Source organism: Rutidosis leptorrhynchoides, chromosome 2 (genome assembly GCF_046630445.1).
Source record: "Rutidosis leptorrhynchoides isolate AG116_Rl617_1_P2 chromosome 2, CSIRO_AGI_Rlap_v1, whole genome shotgun sequence".
Taxonomy (NCBI): domain Eukaryota; kingdom Viridiplantae; phylum Streptophyta; class Magnoliopsida; order Asterales; family Asteraceae; genus Rutidosis; species Rutidosis leptorrhynchoides.
In genome coordinates this window covers 604,860,398-604,881,269 of record NC_092334.1, presented here as the reverse complement: position 1 = coordinate 604,881,269, position 20,872 = coordinate 604,860,398, and the positions used below count along the sequence as shown (strand labels likewise).

At 32.7% G+C, this 20,872-nt stretch overlaps 1 protein-coding gene and 1 long non-coding RNA gene across 6 annotated transcripts; both read left to right on the top strand.

Moving 5' to 3' along the window:
• The first annotated feature begins 5,242 nt into the window (after positions 1 to 5,242).
• On the top strand, positions 5,243 to 13,142 carry LOC139894608 (uncharacterized). 5 transcript variants are annotated; one of them, XR_011775101.1, is made up of 10 exons: positions 5,243 to 5,274; positions 5,962 to 6,028; positions 7,331 to 7,445; positions 7,561 to 7,658; positions 7,749 to 8,800; positions 11,137 to 11,258; positions 11,330 to 11,481; positions 11,634 to 11,837; positions 12,607 to 12,692; positions 12,935 to 13,142. It is a non-coding gene; the product is annotated as an uncharacterized lncRNA (long non-coding RNA). The 5 variants fall into 5 exon arrangements; XR_011775103.1 differs by having other exon boundaries at positions 5,962 to 6,167; positions 11,380 to 11,481; XR_011775102.1 differs by having other exon boundaries at positions 5,962 to 6,167; positions 11,336 to 11,481.
• A 6,179-nt stretch (positions 13,143 to 19,321) lies between these two features.
• LOC139889967 (uncharacterized) lies at positions 19,322 to 20,359 on the top strand. Its single transcript, XM_071872875.1, has one exon. It carries the CDS (start codon positions 19,322 to 19,324, stop codon positions 20,357 to 20,359), a length of 1,038 nt encoding a protein of 345 aa, XP_071728976.1.
• Positions 20,360 to 20,872: the final 513 nt, after the last annotated feature.

Genomic DNA, 20,872 nt, shown 5'->3' with positions numbered 1-20,872 from the left:
CACTCAAATTTTGGGACGAAATTTAACGGGTAGGTACTGTGACGATCCGGGAATTTTCGACTAAATTTAAACTTAATATTTATATGATTTCGATACGATAAGCAAAGTATGTAATGTTGAGTCTAGAAAATTTTGAAACGATGTTCATATATTCAATTAACCTTCGACTGCTCCCGATGATTCACGAACCATTGCTTGTAAATATGTGAATATATATAAATATGTGTATATATAAATATATGTATAATATATATAATAACATGAACATTAATAAACTATTATATACATTTATTGTTATAAATAAATATGTACAATAAAATACATTGTAATAAAAACTATTATTTTATATGTATATTTCTTGTATATATATATTGTAATATTTAATTTAATTATTTAATATATATATTTATGTGCGTAGTAAATTTTGTTATTTAAAACTGTTTATATATATACATAGTGTATATTAAATATAATTAATTTTGAGCTTAAATGGTAAATGTCTGTAACTTTCGGTTGACGTTTAATTATTTTAAAATAGGTCTAATATATATATATACATGAAGTTTTTAAAATAAAAGTTATTCCAAAATTTGAAAAAAAGAAAAAATAGTAGTTTTGATAATTTTTTTTTTTTACCTTTTCAATCTAAGTTTTTGTACTCCGTACATATAAATTGGAACAGAAAAGAAATAATTATCGAATCTTTTTTTAACAGGTTTCAAACAGGTAATGACTGAAATAAATAAATGGACTTAATTTTAAAATATGTATTTTTTTTTCTAAATTAAATTATCCGTAACTGTTTAGCAACGGACACACCCCGTGAAAACTGTCGACATAAGATTTCAATTTAACGATGGCTTTACTATTTCATTTCAATTCAATTCATGTATGTTGATTTTATATATTATATTATTATTAATTATATAATGATGATAGTGTGTTTGTTATTTTGTGTTCCCCACTCAAGACCATATATACATGCACATACAAGTAATAAGTCACGGACTTATTGAACTGTAAAATAAATGAGATTGGTTTTGATTTTTTGGACCCACTCTTTACACCTACATGATACATGCATCGACATATAATCCCACAAAAGTCAAGTGTTCCAAACTTTTATTATTATATATACATTCATATCATATATCTTCACTATCTATCTTCTACACTTGAATAACTCTCATAACCTTTGTTACACTTTTAAGCATATCATCAAACCACCATCGGCTAACCATCTTCATTTGGTCACCAAACACCACTATCCGAGAACCATAACAACCACCACTTGTTCCTTCCTTCTACTATTCGATCACCATCCAAGCCTCACCCCATCCTCGTCACTACTGTCCCTGCCACAACCGAATCACCACCTCTCCACCTAGAACCACCACCATGACCTCGTCTCTCTCCATCTTACTCTCTCTTTTCTCTTTCTCTCTTGATTGAAACCATCATTAAACCATTTTCTGTTTTATTTCTGTTGTTATCACAAATCAAAGACCCCAAATTATTAAACCCATATTACCGCCACCCTCTACTGCCATTCTGTTAACAATCAAAACCCTCTACCACCTTTGCACTCTCATCATTACTTGAAAACCTACTACCACCATCACTTGTGTTGCTACTCGAAAACTATCAACAAAACATAAAACCGAACCATTGAACCATCCGGGAACTAACACCATAGAACCACCACTCTTTTCAAATCACCTTCAACTAACAAACCACCCTAACCCATTACAAACCGCCACCACGATCACCTCTCTCTCTCACTCCTAAATATGTTTACAATCGCTGCACTTCTGATTCATGTTACTGTTTTAAACTGCTGCTGTAACCCGTTTACAACCGTGATTCTTTGTTCAAGAACGACCCAAAACCCTCACGTGAATGCTACTGCTTTTACGTATTTTCTTTTTATCTATTTTTCTTTCTTTTCCCTCCTTGGTGGCCGACATGTACTCAACAGTTTTAATCACTTGATTATAAAAGAAAAAGAAACCGAAATCCCTTTTTAAATTGTTGATTTACACAGTTGATCGATTAATATGTTGGATTGGGCCGTTATATGTTGATTGGGCCAGATTAAATTAGTGTAATTGGGCCGAGACCTAGTTGATACATCCTGTGAAAAACAAAACATGATAGATGGTAAAATGGCTAGTTTAAAAAAAAAAAAAAACGATGAAGTTAGATGATGACAATCGAATTATGATGATGGCAAGAGGATAATGATGATTAGATTAGGATGATGATGATGATAGTTAATGATGATGAGTCGACGGGAGATGATACTATGATGATGAATACGATTATCATAGGGTGATTCACGAAGAACATAATAACTGTTGGAGATAATAATGATGATTATTATTAATGACTATTGTAAGGATAATGAACTGTGATGTTGAATGATAGATTATGAGGATGATTGAATGATACATGAAAATAAGGATGATGATGGCGGATGAATTGTAAAGATGATGAAGGAGATATATATTGACAGATAATACGGGTTAAATAGTTGTTAAGCATAGATCATTTGAGAAATAGAGCTTGCAGCTCAATGGTATATGAGTGTGAGGGGTGAGCATGAGGTCGCGGGTTCGAACCCGGTGGGGAGCAGTTATTTTTTTAAAGCTTCTTTTAAAGGTAGTCTTATTATTATTATTATTATTATTATTATTATTATTATTATTATTATTATTATTATTATTATTATTATTATTATTATTATTATTATTATCATCATTATTATTATTATTATTATTATTATTATTATTATTATTATTATTATTATTATTATTATTATTATTATTATTATTATTATTATTATTATTATTATTATTATTATTATTATTATTATTATTACTATTATTGTTATGTTATCATTATCATTATCATTAATAAAATTTATATTATTATCATTATTATTATTAATATAAGTATTATTATTATTATTATTATTATTATTATTATTATTATTATTATTATTATTATTATTATTATTATTATTATTATTATTATTAATATCATCCTTAAATATCATTGTTAGTAAAAAAGTATTAATAAAGAGGTACTAGCTATTATTATTATTACTATTATTATTATCATTATCATTTTTATTAAAATTATCATTAATATTAAGAATTATCATTTTATTAAAGTTATCATTACTACTAAAATTATCATTAAGATTATAGTTATTATTATTATTATAGTTATTATTATTATTATTATTATTATTATTATTATTATTATTATTATTATTATTATTATTATTATTATTATTATTATTATTATTATTATTAAATCATTATTAATATCAAAATGATACAACTAATAAATTATACATATATATATATTCAATCGATTACAATTACGCGTGTTAATATATATACGAATGATATAGGTTCGTGAATCCGAGGTCAACCCTGCATTGTTCAATATAGTCATATGTATTTTTACTACAAAATACATTAGGTGAGTTCATTACTCTCTTTTTAAATGCTTTTGCAATATATATTTTTGGGACTGAGAATACATGCGCTGTTTTTATAGCTGTTTTACGAAATAGACACAAGTAAATGAAATTACATTCTATGGTTGGATTATCTAATCGAATATGCCCTTTTTATTAAGTCTGGCAATCTAAGAATTAGGGAACAGACACCCTAATTGACGCGAACTCTAAAGATAGATCTATCGGGCCCAACAAGCCCCATCCAAAGTACCGGATGCTTTAGTACTTCGAAATTTATATCATGTCCGAAGGAGGATCCCGGAATGATGGGGATATTCTACTATGCATATTGTGAATGTCGGTTACCAGGTGTTCAATCCATATGAATGATATTTTTGTCTCTATGCATGGGACGTATGTTTATGAGAAATGGAAAATATGAAATCTTGTGGTCTATTAAAATTATGAAATGATTATGTATGTTAAACTAATGAACTCACCAACCTTTTGGTTGACACTTGAAAGCATGTTTATTCTCAGGTATGAATGAAATCTTCCGCTGTGCATTTGCTCATTTTAGAGTTATTACTTGGAGTCATTCATGACATATTTCAACAGATATTGCATTCGGGTCATTGAGTTCATCAAGATTATTGTTTAGTCAATTATAGTTTGATATATTATGAAATAGTATGCATGCCGTCAACTTTCAATGTAAATGAAAGTTTGTCTTTTAAAAACGAATGTAATGTTTGTAAAATGTATCATATAGAGGTCAAGTACCTCGCGATGTAATCAACTGTTGTGAATCGTTTATAATCGATATGGACTTCGTCCGGATGGATTAGGACGGGTCCTTTCACAAATGAAACTCACCTAATGTATTTTGTAGTAAAAATACATATGACGACATTAAACAAGTATAGGGTTGGCCTCGGATTCACGAACCTATATCATTTGTATATTTATTAATACATATAATGTAAATCGCAAAAATTCCATTTATTAGTATGTATTATTTATATATTTGTAGTTATATAGAATTTATACCAAATTCCATTTTTATAACATATACTTAGATTATTTCTTAAATTACATTGTATATATATCGATTTTGTGTATATATATTTATATTGATTAATATTTATACAACTAGTGATATTAATATATCTGTGTACATATATATGTGATTAGTATTGTATTTATGAAATATCATTGGTTTGTTATGTGAATTATTAATACAATCCTATATACAAAATATTTATTTGTAAAAATAATAATTTAGATAACAATGATTTGTTACTACTAATATTAATAACCTTATTAATAATGCTAATACTAATAGCAAAAATGAAAATAATAATTTTTAATGTTATTAATAATAATATTTATGAAAATAATAATAACAATATTATCATTAATAATAATAATTTATGATAATAACAATAATAATAATAATAATAATTTGGATTTTGGAAAACTACCTCCATATAGCTTTAAAAAAAATAGTTGCCATTCCGAGGAATCAAACCCGAGACCTCCTGTTCATGTCAAACACCTCTTAACCATCAAACCGTGACCATTTTTCTGATTTAATGCTGTTTCTAAATTCTTTTATCCCTTAAACGAATTCATCTTCTTCTTCCTCTTTTCAATTCGATTACAGTAACACTTTAATACTCCTAATAACTAAATTAAGGTTTGAGTTATAATGTGAAAACGTAATTAATTGTGTATAGCTGTTAATATTACTTTGTAAACGAAAAAAAAAAAGTCTAATTGTGGTGATCACAATCCCAATGGTATAGCTGTTCTTACATTTTCGCATTTATTATCTTTCGTTCATTAAGTGGGTTGAGTGATCTTGATAGTATCACTACTCGGCTAGTAATCTTGTAGAATTACTAGCGTTGTTTGGGTCCTAATATCCTAACAGGATTTATGCTTATCTGGCCTAAAATTGTTGGTTTATGGTTCAATGTGGGATTATGCCGTGGCTTGTAAAAAATGCCTCTTCGATATTGGTTTGTTAAAATCTGTTTAAATCATGAGAGTTTTGATGTGGGTGCTGGGTTTATGCCGTGGCTTGTAAAAAATGTCACTTCGATGTTGGTTTGCTAAAAACGGACGGTTTTGATGTGTATTTACGTTTGTGGCTTGTAATAAAATGTCCCTTCGATGTTGGTATGCTAAAATCTGTTTGAATTGACGGTTTTGATGTTGGGATTTGATTCTGGTTTATCAAAATCAATTTAAAATTTACGGTTATGATGTGGGTTCATGCTGTGGCTTGTACAATACATTGTTGTTGGTATATTAAATTCTGTATTAATTGACGGCTTTGTTGTTGGTCACTATGTGTTTGTGACTAGTCCTCTAAAAAATGTCTCTTGTCTCATGTTAGATCTGAAGCATGTGTTTTATTTTTTAAAGTGAGTATTCAATCCATATTTGACAGGGCAAAACTGAATGGTGTTTTCATTATGCAGCTGTCTATGATTGCACCCATGATGGACTCGTTATCCTTTGTGTTGAAACCATGATGTCGGATCTATGGTAAAATAAAATGAATCGTGTAAATAAATACGAGCAAGTCTTTTTGCACTGGCCTAATCAATAGGGAAATATGTGTGTGTTTTGGGCCATGGTAAAGTTAGCTGAAGTTGGATGCGGATAAAATGATAATTTGGTTGTGGTAATGTTCTTGGTCGGGTTAACCCACAAAAACTCTTTGAATATCTTTTCGGTTGTATATTGTATTTGTTTTTGAAATCTGGAATACATATCGGTTTTTAAATTAATAACCTTGACATTTGAATCTTGGTATAATACTTTTACAAAGTTTCTTCAACAAAATACTTGTTCTGCAAGTGGGTTCCATATACATACCTTTCATTCAAATTTTTCCTTTTGCTCCAGATAATAAAGTTCACATATATTTGCTTTGAGTCGTAGTTATCTCCAAAAGTCCGCTTCTACAAGATAATTTCTTATCACTTCAAACTTTTATTAATCAAATGCATATACTATAGAAATATGTATACTAACTTATTAAATGACCGTTTAAGATCTCATCCATTCTGCATACCTGTTAGAATTTTTAAGTTTTTGTTTCCAATTTATTTTTTTGAAGAATTCGTAGAAGCTTCAAGTTATGATTATTAACTTCCTTGTAACATGTTTTTCTTCTATTATTTAGTTTTACTCATCTGCAAATGCTGATTATGGTCTTTCCATTAGACATGTTTTAACTTTCAAGCACCTTTAATTGATCAGGATATCCAGACTTATGGCACTCGGATTATAAAGATTTTTTTTTTGCTTTTAAAGTAATGCCACCTTAGTTACCAAAGAGAATGATGATGGTTATGGCTTCTCTTAAAATTAATCATAAATTTTTTACTAAGATTTTGCATTTTTCCTGTTGCTGACGGGGCTATGCGCAAGAGTACATAAATAGATACAGGATGATGGCAATGTATAGACTCATTTTCATTTTATGGTAGGTTAGGCTACAGGTTGAAACTCAATATCCAATTCACTATCGTTAAGTCATGGTATTCAGATCAATGAATTGCTCATGCTTATCATATTTAATGTAACCAAATATAGTATCCATACTGCATATGGTGAATAAGTTATCTATGATTTCGATATAAATAAGCCATTTGAAACTAATACTGCTGATCATATTTATTTAATGAGAGTAATTCGGTTGTCTTGAATTTGTATATAGAAAACAAAGCAATCATTTTTAAACTTTTTACACTACTAGTATACATTTTCATTTTTTATTTTGGATTTTTTGGAAACACTTCATTTTATTTATCTTGCTTCTTGTATTCATTTGCGTTTCAGATCTCACCATGAAAGAGTACTTTTGGTTATTCTTGTATGTGGCACAGCATGTGTCGGTAAGTCTACAATTACTACCCAACTTGCACAAAGGCTAAACTTGCCAAATGTTTTACAGGTTAGTTTATTTCGACATATGTGTTGGGTGCCCTTTTTTTCTTTAATTAAAATGTTTGTGTTTGTCCCATTATATAATCGACTAGTTGTAAATATAGTTCTGTTAATTATCTCAGTGCGCCTTTGACATCTTCACCTATATGGGCACGAGACTTCAGCTCCTCAAAGGAGCTAATCACAGAATTTTGTAGAGAATGCTGAATCGTTAGAAAAGGTAATGTATAGAATTTAGTTAAGGCTCGGATGGAGTTAGAAACAATATAGAACAATTTATTTGATCGTGTGAATCATGTTTTTGTCGTAGGTTTGACTGGAGATTTGAAGAAAGCATTGAAAGATGGGCAACCAATATCATTGAGGTACTTAGGATACATATAGACACTAATCTGCTTAGTTATTTGTCCACATAAATAGCTGACACTAAGACAATGTTTCTTTTCCACTTGAATACACATTTTGGAAAGAGATCTTAGACCAAAAGATGTATACTTGTTAAGTACAAATGACCGTAGATCGTCAAAAAGACTGTAGAAATACCCACAAAAACGTGCACACCCATTTGATATCCCTACAGAGATGCATGAATCACAAGCCTAAGGTTTCAAATGAGAAATTAAAGCCCCAATTTCACAGCGACTCATATCTTAAGTTGTTAAGTACACATGACTGCAGATAGTAGATCATCAAATAGACGTGATATAGAAATACGCAAAAATCCTTACAGAAATGCATGAATCATTCTTTCAAATTTTATTAGTTCACAAAAGTATAATTTGAGATATGTAATGGAAATTGGAGATGGAATATAATATTATGTGTGTCTGTTTGCATTGATGTATTAAGCTCATGAATGTAGCTACTGATTTTAATCAACAGGGACATCTATAAAACGACTCTTGCTGTAAGCCTCTAAACAGACGTAAGTAATATATATATGCACACACACATTATATATCATTATATCCACACACACCAATATCTAAAGAGCACTTAATATAAAAGTTGCTAGTATTACAAATCACCCCCTCCCGCGTGTGTTGTACGCACACTCACACCTTTATTGTTTGTAACCTATTTTCATTCCATTTTTACTTGCACAATATTTCAAAGAAAATGAATTAAGCCGGCTGATAAATTCAAGACTAACAAGAGACGAAGATTAGTTATGGCCGCCATGATCAAAGTTGCTCCATCAAGCAAACTCTTGTAGAAGGCGCCTCTAGTTGCAGTGCGCTACATACATGGTTGCAAAACTCTGCCGACTCGGCCAAGTACTCGGGGAGAAATCGGCAGAACGGAGAAACGAGAACTCGGCTACAAAGTCGGTCAAAACTCGGTCAACCTTGGCCAACGCCGGTAAACCTGCATTTTTTTTTTATTCTCTCCTTTTTCATATTCTTGGGGGTTGGAAAATATAAATAAATGGGATGAGACTAACATATATGGGCTCTATAAGTTAATAAATCATTACTATAAACCTAAATATATATAAAATATATTATAAAACTAAAAAGTCAACGAAAGTCAACATCCGAGTTCTCCCTCGAGTTCTTCCCGAGTTGCCGAGAACTCCTCAAAAACCTCCTGCTGAGTTCTCCCCGAGTCGCGAGTTTTACAACCTTGGCTACGTTCCATCAACAAATGTTATTATGTATGGGGCGTTGGTGATTAAAGAGAACAAAATTGCCAACAGATTCTAATCCGGCAACGTCAATATTGTGTTGATCCTTAGGTGTTAGTGTTAAAAGTTTGAAGATTTTCTCTGGAAGTTTTGCAATTAAAGTAGCGGGTGACAAGGAAGTAACAAGAAGGACGATGAAATGGAAAAAGATTCAAATATTGAAGATGATAAACAAGGTTGTCCAAAGAGTGGATAAGGATTTGGTTCCAACAACGTTGGTGAAGAACTCTTTAAATATAAGTTAATACTCTTTCTTTATATTTTATTTTATTTATTTTACTTTTATATTTTTAATTTAGGTGAAGTTAATTGATTACTCTAAATGTTACTGTGTTAATTTACTTGTCAAAATTTACTACTTTTTGATACGGAAAAATATTAAACACTTAATCTTATCATTATTATTATTATTCAATGTGCAAAACATGGATGTTTATGGTTATCTTTGTCTTTGAAAAGATATACTCGTATATATGTGGTTCTTAAAATAGGAGTCACGTGAGAATTATTCAGATAATAACAAATTAATACATCTATAGTATATTAGTACTTATTTAGTGAAATCATTTTAGTTTATTGTTATGTTATTTAACTTCTATATCCGATGATGATGACATAATTTTATTATGTCATTGATTTTGTAGTAGTAGATACACACAGATAAACTGTCCAAATTAATTGTTGTTAGTACAAATATACATAAGCATTTCCCTACAAACAGCAATTAACTCTTACAATTTTTATGTGTGTATCCTAATACTACAAAGTCACTGACATAATAAAATCACATAAATAAAACAACAACAACAACACCACAACATAAATAAAAGTTGAACAAAATAGTAATAAACAAAAATGATTTCACTAAAAAAGCACTACTATACTATAAATGTATTAATTGGTTAATATATGAACGAATTCTCACGTGAGACCTTTTTTAAGAACCACGTACATACGAGTATATCTTTTCAAATACACAGATAGTCACTGACATGCATGTTTTGCACACCGGATAATAATAATGATAAGCTTAAGTGTTAAAAAAAAAAAATTCCATATCAAAATGTAGTAAATTTTGACAAGCCGGTTAACATACGTACATGTCATATAGTTAGCCTTTAGAGTAATCAATTAACTTACATCTAAATTAATAATATAAAGGTAAAATAATAAAATAAAAAGAAAGGAAAAGTAATAACTCACGTTTAAAGATTTTTCTTCACCAACCTAACGTTGTTAGAACCAAATTGTCCCCGCGATGGTAGCCAAGTGGTTGGGGGACATGCAGCATACCGTGGTGGTCATGGGTTCAATCCCTGCCCCATGTCCCTTTAATCATGGGTTACGCGATTTTCCTCTCACATATTGGCCGTGGGACCGGTCAGTGTTGGGCCGTCAGAGGGTCGGTTTACCCTTTTTTTTTTTGTTAGAACCAAATTCTTCTTCACTCTTTGAACCACAATGTATTTCATCCTTGATATTTGAATATTTTTCCTTGTCATCGTCCTTGTTACTTCCTTGATCACAACCTACTTTTGTAGCAGAACTTTCAGAGACAAGCTTCAAACTTTCAAAACTAGCACCTGAAATTGACACAATGTTGTCGTTTCCATCTGTTGGCGAATTTGTTTTCTTTGATCACCACCCACCTCATATATAATCACATTTCTTGTTGTTACTTAGGGCACTTCTCCTGAAAGTGGTATGACAACCTCAGACCCTGGTCCCATGGGGAGAGTTTTTATTTGAGATTTGAGTTTTCTACATGTTACTTCCCCTATACCCCACTTTTGTGGGATTGTGTTTTGTTGTTGTTGTTGTTGTTGTGCTCGTTTGCGCGTGTGTGACAACCTCAAACCTCGGTCCCATGAGGAGAGTTTTGATGCTCGCTTTGGCCGACTCGGCCGACTTTTACAACACTGGGTTGATGTTAATCTTAAATAAACTAGAGTGATTCCCGGTACACAATTTACTAGTTTCCTTCATTCAAATTTCTTATTTCGCCTTTTAGATGACTAAACAAAAGAGCAAGTGGCAGATAGTAAGCCCGTTGTTGTAAGGGAGAAATCCGGGGTCACTGAACCCGTAATAATTCCTATAGCTGACTAAAGATGGCAGAATTCGATCACTAAGGTAGCATGATGTTTCGTCATTTAAAACTTTAATAATCTTGTATACTATCCAGTTCTTTTTCTCGTTCAAAGGGATAGGGGGAAGTAGCTGATGTACAATTAAATATACAAAATTCCAATAGCTCAAAATAAAGAAACAAAACATACACCGAGTGCCTTTCATCTCACCTGCACTGGAGGAGTGGATAACCAGCCGAAAATTCAGTGATAAGTATTCAATCCAGGTATTAATATTTACAGAGCTTTGTATAGCAATTAGCTTACACTTTTTCTACATTTTCTGATTAGGGTAAACATATATTGAAGTTATCTTGTTTTTTTAGTGTATAAATTTTTTTTTTTTTTTTTTTTTTTTTTTTTTTAATTACATTTTCAGGGAAAAGATAGATTTGGATGCCAACTTAAAAACCATTCAGGACTATTTGTGCTCATTTGATTTGCAGGTACCTTTACATCACATCTTGATCATGGAAACTAGTTTGGATCTTGCTCATAAGGATTACTCTTGTTGGATATCGCTAATATATCTGCTACAACGTTTCCACAAACTCTTGATTGGCTGCATAATCATCTTCTTCAAGTACGTTGTTATTAATTCTAGGCTGGACCATTTTCCATTCTTTTAGTTGCTTCCGCCAATTTTCCTAAGTTATTAGTGTTTTTAGTTAATTAAAAATATAATAATATATATTTTGATTTGTAAGTGCACATATCACCAACTAAATTAGCATATTTTGTTTTTGAACAATATACTCTCAATATCATGGAGGTTACTAGAAGGGGTAATATTTGCTGGGATGTTTCGTTTCCAAACAATGTTGTACTAGGATCATTGTTGTATAAGTCGGCTGACGTGTCAGTTTGAGGACTAGCACGTCCCATAAATGCCTTAAAAGTCGGTCAACACTAAAAATTTGGGTCAAAGTCTTTGACCAAACGTTCCTCAAACCAACTTGTCCTTCATTTCTATTTCTCGTTAAGTGTTTTTTTTTTCTAGTCGGTCAAAGTAAGTCAAAGTCAATGTTAAGTAAAAAAATTATAATTTTTCATATTAGTTTTGTGTCACGTATATATGTTAAATTTATTTATTACTAAATTTATGTTTTATGTTCGATATATTTATGTGTAATATATATGTTTAATTTATCTATTACTAAATTTATGTTTTATGTTCGATATATTTATGTGTAATATATATGTTTAATTTATTTATTACTAAAAGTCTAACTTTGGTCAACGCCCAACTCATCCCCGTCTCATCCCTTCAAGTTCTTGGCTGACTCGTCCCCGACTACCGACTTTTACAATAGGAGTTTGTGTTCTCTTTTAAAGTTTGTGTGTTTTCTTAGTGATTATGCAAGGTATATTTTTCTGCCTCCGAGGAAGCAACAGCCAAGCAGGCGAAGTTAAGAGTACGAGTTAATGTTACACACAGGTGTAATGTTTCTCGAGCTCATATATCTCTGGTGATCTATTTCATAAAACCATTTTCATCTACAAGCCTGAATGATAATAAATCAATCGGGATAAAATCTTTATGTCAAAAATTCATCTTTCTTTTCTGAGCAGTATCAGTCTTCCCTCTTGTTTTATATCAGTCAATGTAATATGTTCTCAGTTTGATACCTTATTAGCTATCTTTGATTTTTGTCGTCATAAGATATTCTATAATCTCAGGTACGTGGTTGTGTCCTGGTGATTTGGTGGTTTAAATGATAAAAAAAATGAAGATTATATTTGATGTCTAATACATTGACGGCTAGCAGTTTTAAAAATGGGCAACCGGTAGAGTTTTGCACTGAGCAAAAATGATACCAAATTCTCTACTAGAAAGATGTATTTTTGTGTATATCAATGAAAATTGTTTAGTACTAGAATGTGTTTTTTTAAGGCAAGTATTTGGAATAACCCATTCACCCGATCATTTTTCACGCACATACGCGCTTTCGGGCGGAAACCCCAACCTCATTACAAGACTCGATCCTTAAACCATCCCGAGGGGCAGGCTGAGCGAGCCGAAATCCTGGAATACGGGTATGTAAAACCTCTCTGGGTCACTCCATAAATCGGTAAGTACCCTCGAATGTTATAAGGGAGGGGACTCGAACTTGAGACCTCCTACCCTCATCCAACACACAAGGTGTTGCGTGTTGGTTGCACCCATCAGGCCACAAGGGCGGGTACATGGAAGACTATTTTCATTATTGCACCTGCGTTTTCCATTGATGAATTAATTGTTTACCGTTGCGCACATCGCATCTATCCAAGTTAAACTCATTTCATCTAGAGTTGGAAACGGGTTGGACTCGGTTAACATAACTATAACTAAACCTCTAATCAAAGGAGTCCGGCTATAAGGTTGGGGTATACAAAACTCTTGATAAACTCATAAACTAATTTCACCACCTTAAACTAATGCGAATTGCCATCCTCTCAGCTATGTCTTCCTGACTTTCTCGCTTTGTTCTCGATCTTTGTCATCAGATTAGTCTCAGTTTCATTAAATCGCCATCTCATCGTCTCGTTTCTATAACAACAATACTTTCCATATATCAGACATGAAGAGCGCATCATAGAGGTTGACAACTATAGAACTATTGTCTGTCATCTTTTTACTACACTTGAATTCGTCTTTCCACAGTAAGTGGATACCAAATCAACGGATCATTTACTCTTCATTCGTGTACATCGATCAATTGTTATTCATCACACAACATTACGTATCGGATGGAGTATTAAATATATGGGTTCAGATGCATATTATTATCTTAAAACAACTAAGGATCTGATTATTCAAGGAATCAAGGGCATCACATAAGTTACATATAAAACGTAATAATACTATAAATTTTCTAAAACCTATATTAATAATTTTTATACTTGTAAGAAAATATCTCAATTGATCTCTCGATTATTATTTTTAAATATTTTATTGACATTCTTTAATGCTATAGTTAATATGTATTGAATTGTATAATACCGAGTATTACATGTTAACGAAAATCTCTTTAATTTTTTATTTACAAAAAAGGGTATTGTCAGTGTTCATAAAACTAGCAAACAAAAATAAACGCAACTCATAATTGATTTACCAAATTAATAAAATCACAAACTACGTGGACCCAAATCTAAGATTCGGATAGACATGACCCGAATCGCATAACAAAATGAACATTCTAGAACATTCTTCTCCATTTTGTCATACTTTTTCCACAAAGAAGCTTGTTGCTTCATTTTCCTCTACTAGAAATGGCTTCCTCACTTGTTTTCAAAAATCTGAACACCTCTGCGGTGACATTTCGTCACTTCATCAACTCCGGCGGTTCATTACGTCAACAGAAAACCCCTAAAGTCATCACAGGCTCATTTGTCGGATTAGATAAATCATATGCTTCTAACGTAATCACCGGATCCGGCGTTACATTCCGTCAACCAGAAGCTTCTAGGCTACACATTTCCGGCAATTCTCCGGCAAATATTTCCAGGTCGTTCCGTACAACCACACGCTTCACCGCATCTGTCATTCCGGTCCGGCCGGTGGCGGCCACCAGTGCTTTGAATTCACGGCTGATGCTGTTCAAGGAGTTCCACGTCCATGTCTCTAATGATGATTCCGGTAGTTCATCGTTACTCTTATTTTTAATTATTTTTTATTTAATCATAATTTCTTTGTTAATCATCGTGTCAATAATAATCTTAGTTTACTTTAGCTTAAATAATAATCCTCTTTAACTTCAGTTATACTGATTATTTCTATTTATTTTACTTGTGTTCCTCATATTCATAATGTATTATCTTAATTTGCATTATTTCTATTTATTTTACATTATGTATTAAGATAATACATTTAATTAAGTACTTCACCATGTTAAATATAAATTGTTGTGCTTCTAGTCAATAATTCTCCGTAATTGTGTATTGAGTTACTTTATACTAAAATATAGAACAAATTATCATCCTGTTAATATGTACTGTGTTAAGTGTGAAATAATGTGTTGTTCCGGTTTATTAATATTAATATAAGTGTTAATTAACTATAGAGATAATACAGTAGGTGTATGTATTTTCGTAAATATATAATACAGGGGTTAAATATACAAAGTTTATTTATCTTATAAAGAATAAAAATACACATAACAGATACATTTATCCTTATGTAAGTTGTAACCGACTTATTGTGGTTATTTTGTCCTCAGTTATAAGCATTGTGCTAAGACGCGTGTTTAAGGCGTTAGATCCTCGTGGCTGGTGGTACTTAATGTTCAATTTAGATGTGGAAAAATCACTGGTAGTTGGGATGCGTAAGATGTTACATGACATACAACTATTGGGGACGGATGAAGGTATCATTTTACGTGTACGATTTATGTATGGAGTCGATAGTCATGAGTTGAAGGTTTTTTTGGAAGACAACATGATACATTTCGAAGACATGACCGACAAATTTGAGTTTCCTTTACCAAAGAAGACGTATCAGCCTAGTGATGTGAAAGCTAGGATGAAGAAAGGCATATTATTCGTAACGTTTACTAACTTGACAAAGGGGGATATTGATGATACCTACCTCGCTACGTTAACGAAAGAAGGATAGGTAGTAAGGTAAATGTGATGTGAAAGGCGTATTAGTCATTATTTTAACTGGGGAAGTGTATTAGTCCTAATCATGATAAACTTGTGGTCTTTTGTGATTCAATATTTGTACTCCTCATATTCATGTTAGAAGTTTGCTGATGGATAGCTTGTTAAAGAGGGATTAATTAGTGAATGTAATTCATCATGTTTGAATTTTAACTCTTGTGCTTCTAGTAAATAGCAATCTTGTTAATTTTGCAATTGTGTGTGATTCATTAACATATACAGTAAATCAATATCCCGTATAATAGCGGGTATATAGGACCTAACTTTTTGACTTTCAAAGACTCGGACTCGAATCGGCTGACTCAGACCATTAGTTGACCCGACTTTTTATTGTTGACCGACTTCTAAAGTAATTTTATGAGTCAGGACGGGCTAGTCCCCAAACTGACACATATGTTGATCATCAATAAACTAGAATGATTCTGATACACAAATTACTAGTTTCCTTGATTCGAATTTCTTATTTCGCCTTTGAGATGACAAAACAAAAGAGCAAATGGCAGATAGGAAGCCCGCAAATCCGGGATCACTAAACCAGTAATAATTCATTCCTATAGTCCTAAAGATGGCAGAATTCGGTCACAAGGTATCAAGATGTTCCGTAACTTTAATATTTTGTATTTTATCCCGATTCTTTTTCTCGTTCAAATGGTAGACAAGTTGACTAGGAGACTAGCCGATATACAGTTAAATATACAAAATTTCAATAGCTAAAACAAAGAAACTAAACATACATCGAAAGCCTTTCATCTTGTCAGAATACCTGAAGAATGCTTTATGATGTTTTGAGTAACTGTCTTGGGATCAGATTAAAGACCTCTTCATCCATTCCCAGTTTAGATATTCACAAGACAACATAGGCATCAAGCATATAAAGGATAGAAGTCAAACACTAGCAGTTACATCTTTCCCTTTATGGTTGGAGTGGTTCCAAAAGTGTTAACGGAGCCTAACTCCTTTTAGATATAGCTGTTAGACATTGTGTGTATAAAGACCAATACTTTGTAAATGAAAAATCATATCAGTCTTGCAAAACAACAGATTACGAATTCATAATACAAAGCCTTTTAATCTTTAAATCTTGATTGATATCATGGTATCAGAGCTTATGGTTGCAATCCTTTTATTTTAACAACCATTATTATCTCAAATCATCTACCAAAAGTTGAGGGTTACAATGTCTGAAACAGACAGTATCCATACTCAACCTGAAAACTCAACCAACAGCAACAATGATTTAGCCACCCAACTTAGCAATCTTCTAAAAAATCAAATTTTAATCCCAACCCAACCATTCAAAATTATCTGATAGTTTAAAGATTAACCTTGCCCTTAATAGTCAAAATTATGCATTATGGGCAAGGATGATCAAAGTGGCAATAGGAGGAAAGTCCAAATCCCTTCTAAACCATCCGATCACAGATCCACCAGAAGAACAAGATGACTAGTGGGAGCAAGATGATTTGGTCGTTTTCTCCTGGCTCATACAGAATATTGAACCAAATCTTGCAAGCAACCTAACCGAATTTCCCACAGCCAAAGCATTGTGGGAAGCCCTGGTGGTTACCTACAGTAGTGGCAAAGATAAACTTCAAACCTTCGATCTACATGTTAAAGCTAATGAAATCAAGCAAGAAAACATGTTAATCGAAGATTTATGGATCAAATTGCAAGGTATTTGGGGTGAAATAGAGAGAAGAGACCCTAACCCAATGAAGTGTTCTGCTGACATTCAATCGTATAATCAGATAAGAGCAGAGCAAAAACTCTTCCAATTCTTAAATGCTCTCGATCGACAGCATGATCAAATCAAAAGAGAGCTTCTTCGATTGAACCCATTACCAACAGTGGAAGAAGCATACGCCACTGTACGAAAGGAGAAAGCTCACCAACAGATCATTGGTAACAGTAATCAACTCACAAACTAACAAGATGTCGGTTCAGGGTTAAGTGCCACCGAAGGATCTGGGTTAAGCATAAAATCTCATCGAATTTATCAAAAGCCACAATCGAATTTCTCTTCAAGGCCTTCAAAAATTGACAAATCGAAGCTCAAATGCTCCAAATGTGGGAAGGAACGACATACAAGGGAGCAGTGTTTCGAAATTATGGGATATCCAGAGTGGTGGCCTGATGGGAACAAGAAATCAGGGAAAGGAACAATAGCTGTGGGCAACGAGGACGTCGCTGGCAACAGCAAATCAGAGAATGGATTTGGTGGTGTTGCAACAGCCACCACCGATGGTACCAATCTCTATCTTCCTTTTGTATCTAATAAGAACCCTAATTTTAAATCGTGGTCTGATGTTGTGATAGGGAAAGGGATTAATGGGGGATTAAGTAATAAAAGGATTGGGCTTAGTAAGCTGTTAAAACCGAATAAACCCATTAAGAATGGACTGTCCAATAACCCTATTTCCACCAGACACCATGGACCTATTACACAAAGTGGACCTAAGGCCTGTTTCAGGAAAGGTCATATTGGGCTTAAAGGAAAAACTATACCCAAAGTAGATATACGGACTAGACCCGCTCCTATTTTGTGTCAAAATAGTTTTTCTGCCTTAGCAAAATTACACAACGATAAAAAATTTTCTGAAACAAATGTTGCCTCAAATACATTAAAATCCAATTCATGGATTTTTGATTGCGGGGGCAACGGATACTATGACTTTCGACGAAAAATACATTATTTTTGAGACTAAACCTATAAAAAATAAAGTACAAACAGCTAATGGTGGGATTGTTCAAGTTAAAAGCGGGGGAACCATTGAAATTTCGCCAACTATTAAATTACCTAATTGTCTATATATTCCAGCTTTATCTCATAAGCTGTTATCGGTAAGTCATGTTACAAAAGAACTAAACTATAAAGTCCTGATGTATCCGACTTTCTGCATCTTGCAGGACATTCGGACAGGACTGTTGATTGGACGTGGCACTGAAAAAGGGGGGTTATACTATGTTGACGAGGTTTCTCAACAAGGCACCGTGTCACTTGCTCACGGAACACCTACGAGAGAAGCCTGATTATGGCATAGAAGATTAGGTCATCCGTCAGTCGGATATTTGCATGCTTTATTTCCTAGTTTGTTTCCATCGAATGTTGTTTTAAATTGTGAAACTTGTATTTTGGCTAAAAGTCACCGCAGTACTTTGAAACCTAGTAATACTGGGAAAGATGTTCCTTTTGTTCTTATTCATTCTGATGTGTGGGGACCAGCTCCGGTCATTGGGGGAAAGAATTTTCAATATTTTGTCCTGTTTATTGATGACCATATGAGAATGACATGGATTTATTTCTTAACACACAAATCAGAAGTTTTTGAAATTTTTTTTCACTTTTATAAAATGATAAAAACCCAATTTAATAAAAACATACAAGTTTTACGATCTGATAACAGAGGTGAATTTTTCAATACCTCAATGAAATCTTTTTGCGAACAAAATGGGATTATTCACCAAACTTCATGTGGTCATACTCCCGAACAAAACGGAGTAGCCGAAAGAAAAAACAGACTGCTCTTAGAAATGACACGAGCCTTATTAATTGAATCCAATGTTCCAAGAAGTTTTTGGCCCGAAGCTCTTGCTTCCGCTACTTACCTTATTAACCGACTCCCTACAAAGATTTTGGGCACAAAAACCCCGAGAGATACGTTATCTCAATTTCACACTCTACCAATCTCACTAAATATTGAACCACGGATCTTTGGGTGCTCTTTCTTTGTCCACATTCCAAAAACTGAACGCACCAAACTTGATCCGTGTGCCGAAAAATGTGTTATGGTGGGTTATGGCATAAATCAAAAGGGGTGTCGATGTTATAGTCCTAGAAAACATCATGTCTTCACAACAATGAATTGCAACTTTATAGAAACTGAATACTTTTATAATACCCATCTCACGAGTGAGGGGAAGAAGGAAGATAATGACACTCTCAGTTGGATAAGCTGGATACCTAAATCTGACAATGTTCAAATATCAAATCCAAATCCCGAATCACCAAATCCTAGTCCCGAATTACCAAATCCTGATCCCGTACCAAATTCGAACCCTGAATTACCAAATCCAAGTCCCGAATCACCAACCATTGATCAAAATGAAACTTCTTCAAATAATGAACAAGGAGGACAAAACACCTCAACTTCTGCTGAAAATACAGAAAGGTATGTCCTACCACAAAGGACCAACAGAGGAATTCCACCAAAGAGGTATTCCCCAGAAAGAAAAGCTCAAAGATCAAGGTATCCTATGGCTAATATTGCACAAGGAAACCTATCCAGTGAAGCAAAAAAATTCAACTATGCTTTATACTCTGAAAATATCCCAGCAAATGTTGATCAAGCCATGAAATCTGAGAAATGGAAGAAGGCTATGGAGGAAGAAATGGAAGCGCTCAAGAAAAGTGACACATGGGAAAAATGTGTCATCCCTCAAGGAAAAAAACCAGTAGAAAACTGATGGGTGTTCACAATAAAATACAAACCAGATGGTACCATTGAAAGATACAAAGCCCGACTTGTTGCCAAGGGATATACTCAAACATATGGGATAGATTATTCCGAGACCTTCTCACCAGTTGCAAAGATTGATACTATCAGGGTCCTGTTCTCAGTTGCTGCAAATGAAGATTGACCACTTCATCAATTTGATGTAAAGAATGTGTGATGACCCGAAAATTTTCGACCAAATTTAAACTTAATCTTTATATGATTTCGACACGATAAGCAAAGTCTGTAATGTTGAGTCTCAAGGTTTTTGAACTGTTTTCATGAATGCATTTAACCTCGACCACTTTTGACGATTCACGAACAACTATTTGTAAATAGATACATATATATTTAAATATATGAATTTGAAATATTATATGACGTAATTGTTAGAACTAATAATGTAAAATAAAATAATATATAATAACTATTATTTAAAAGGTATCTATATATGTAAATGAAGTATATTTAATATATAAATATA

Bases quoted from the DNA above. Each gene is read 5' to 3' on its own strand.
- LOC139889967 (XM_071872875.1), top strand. From the start codon at position 19,322: ATGAAATCTTTTTGCGAACAAAATGGGATTATTCACCAAACTTCATGT.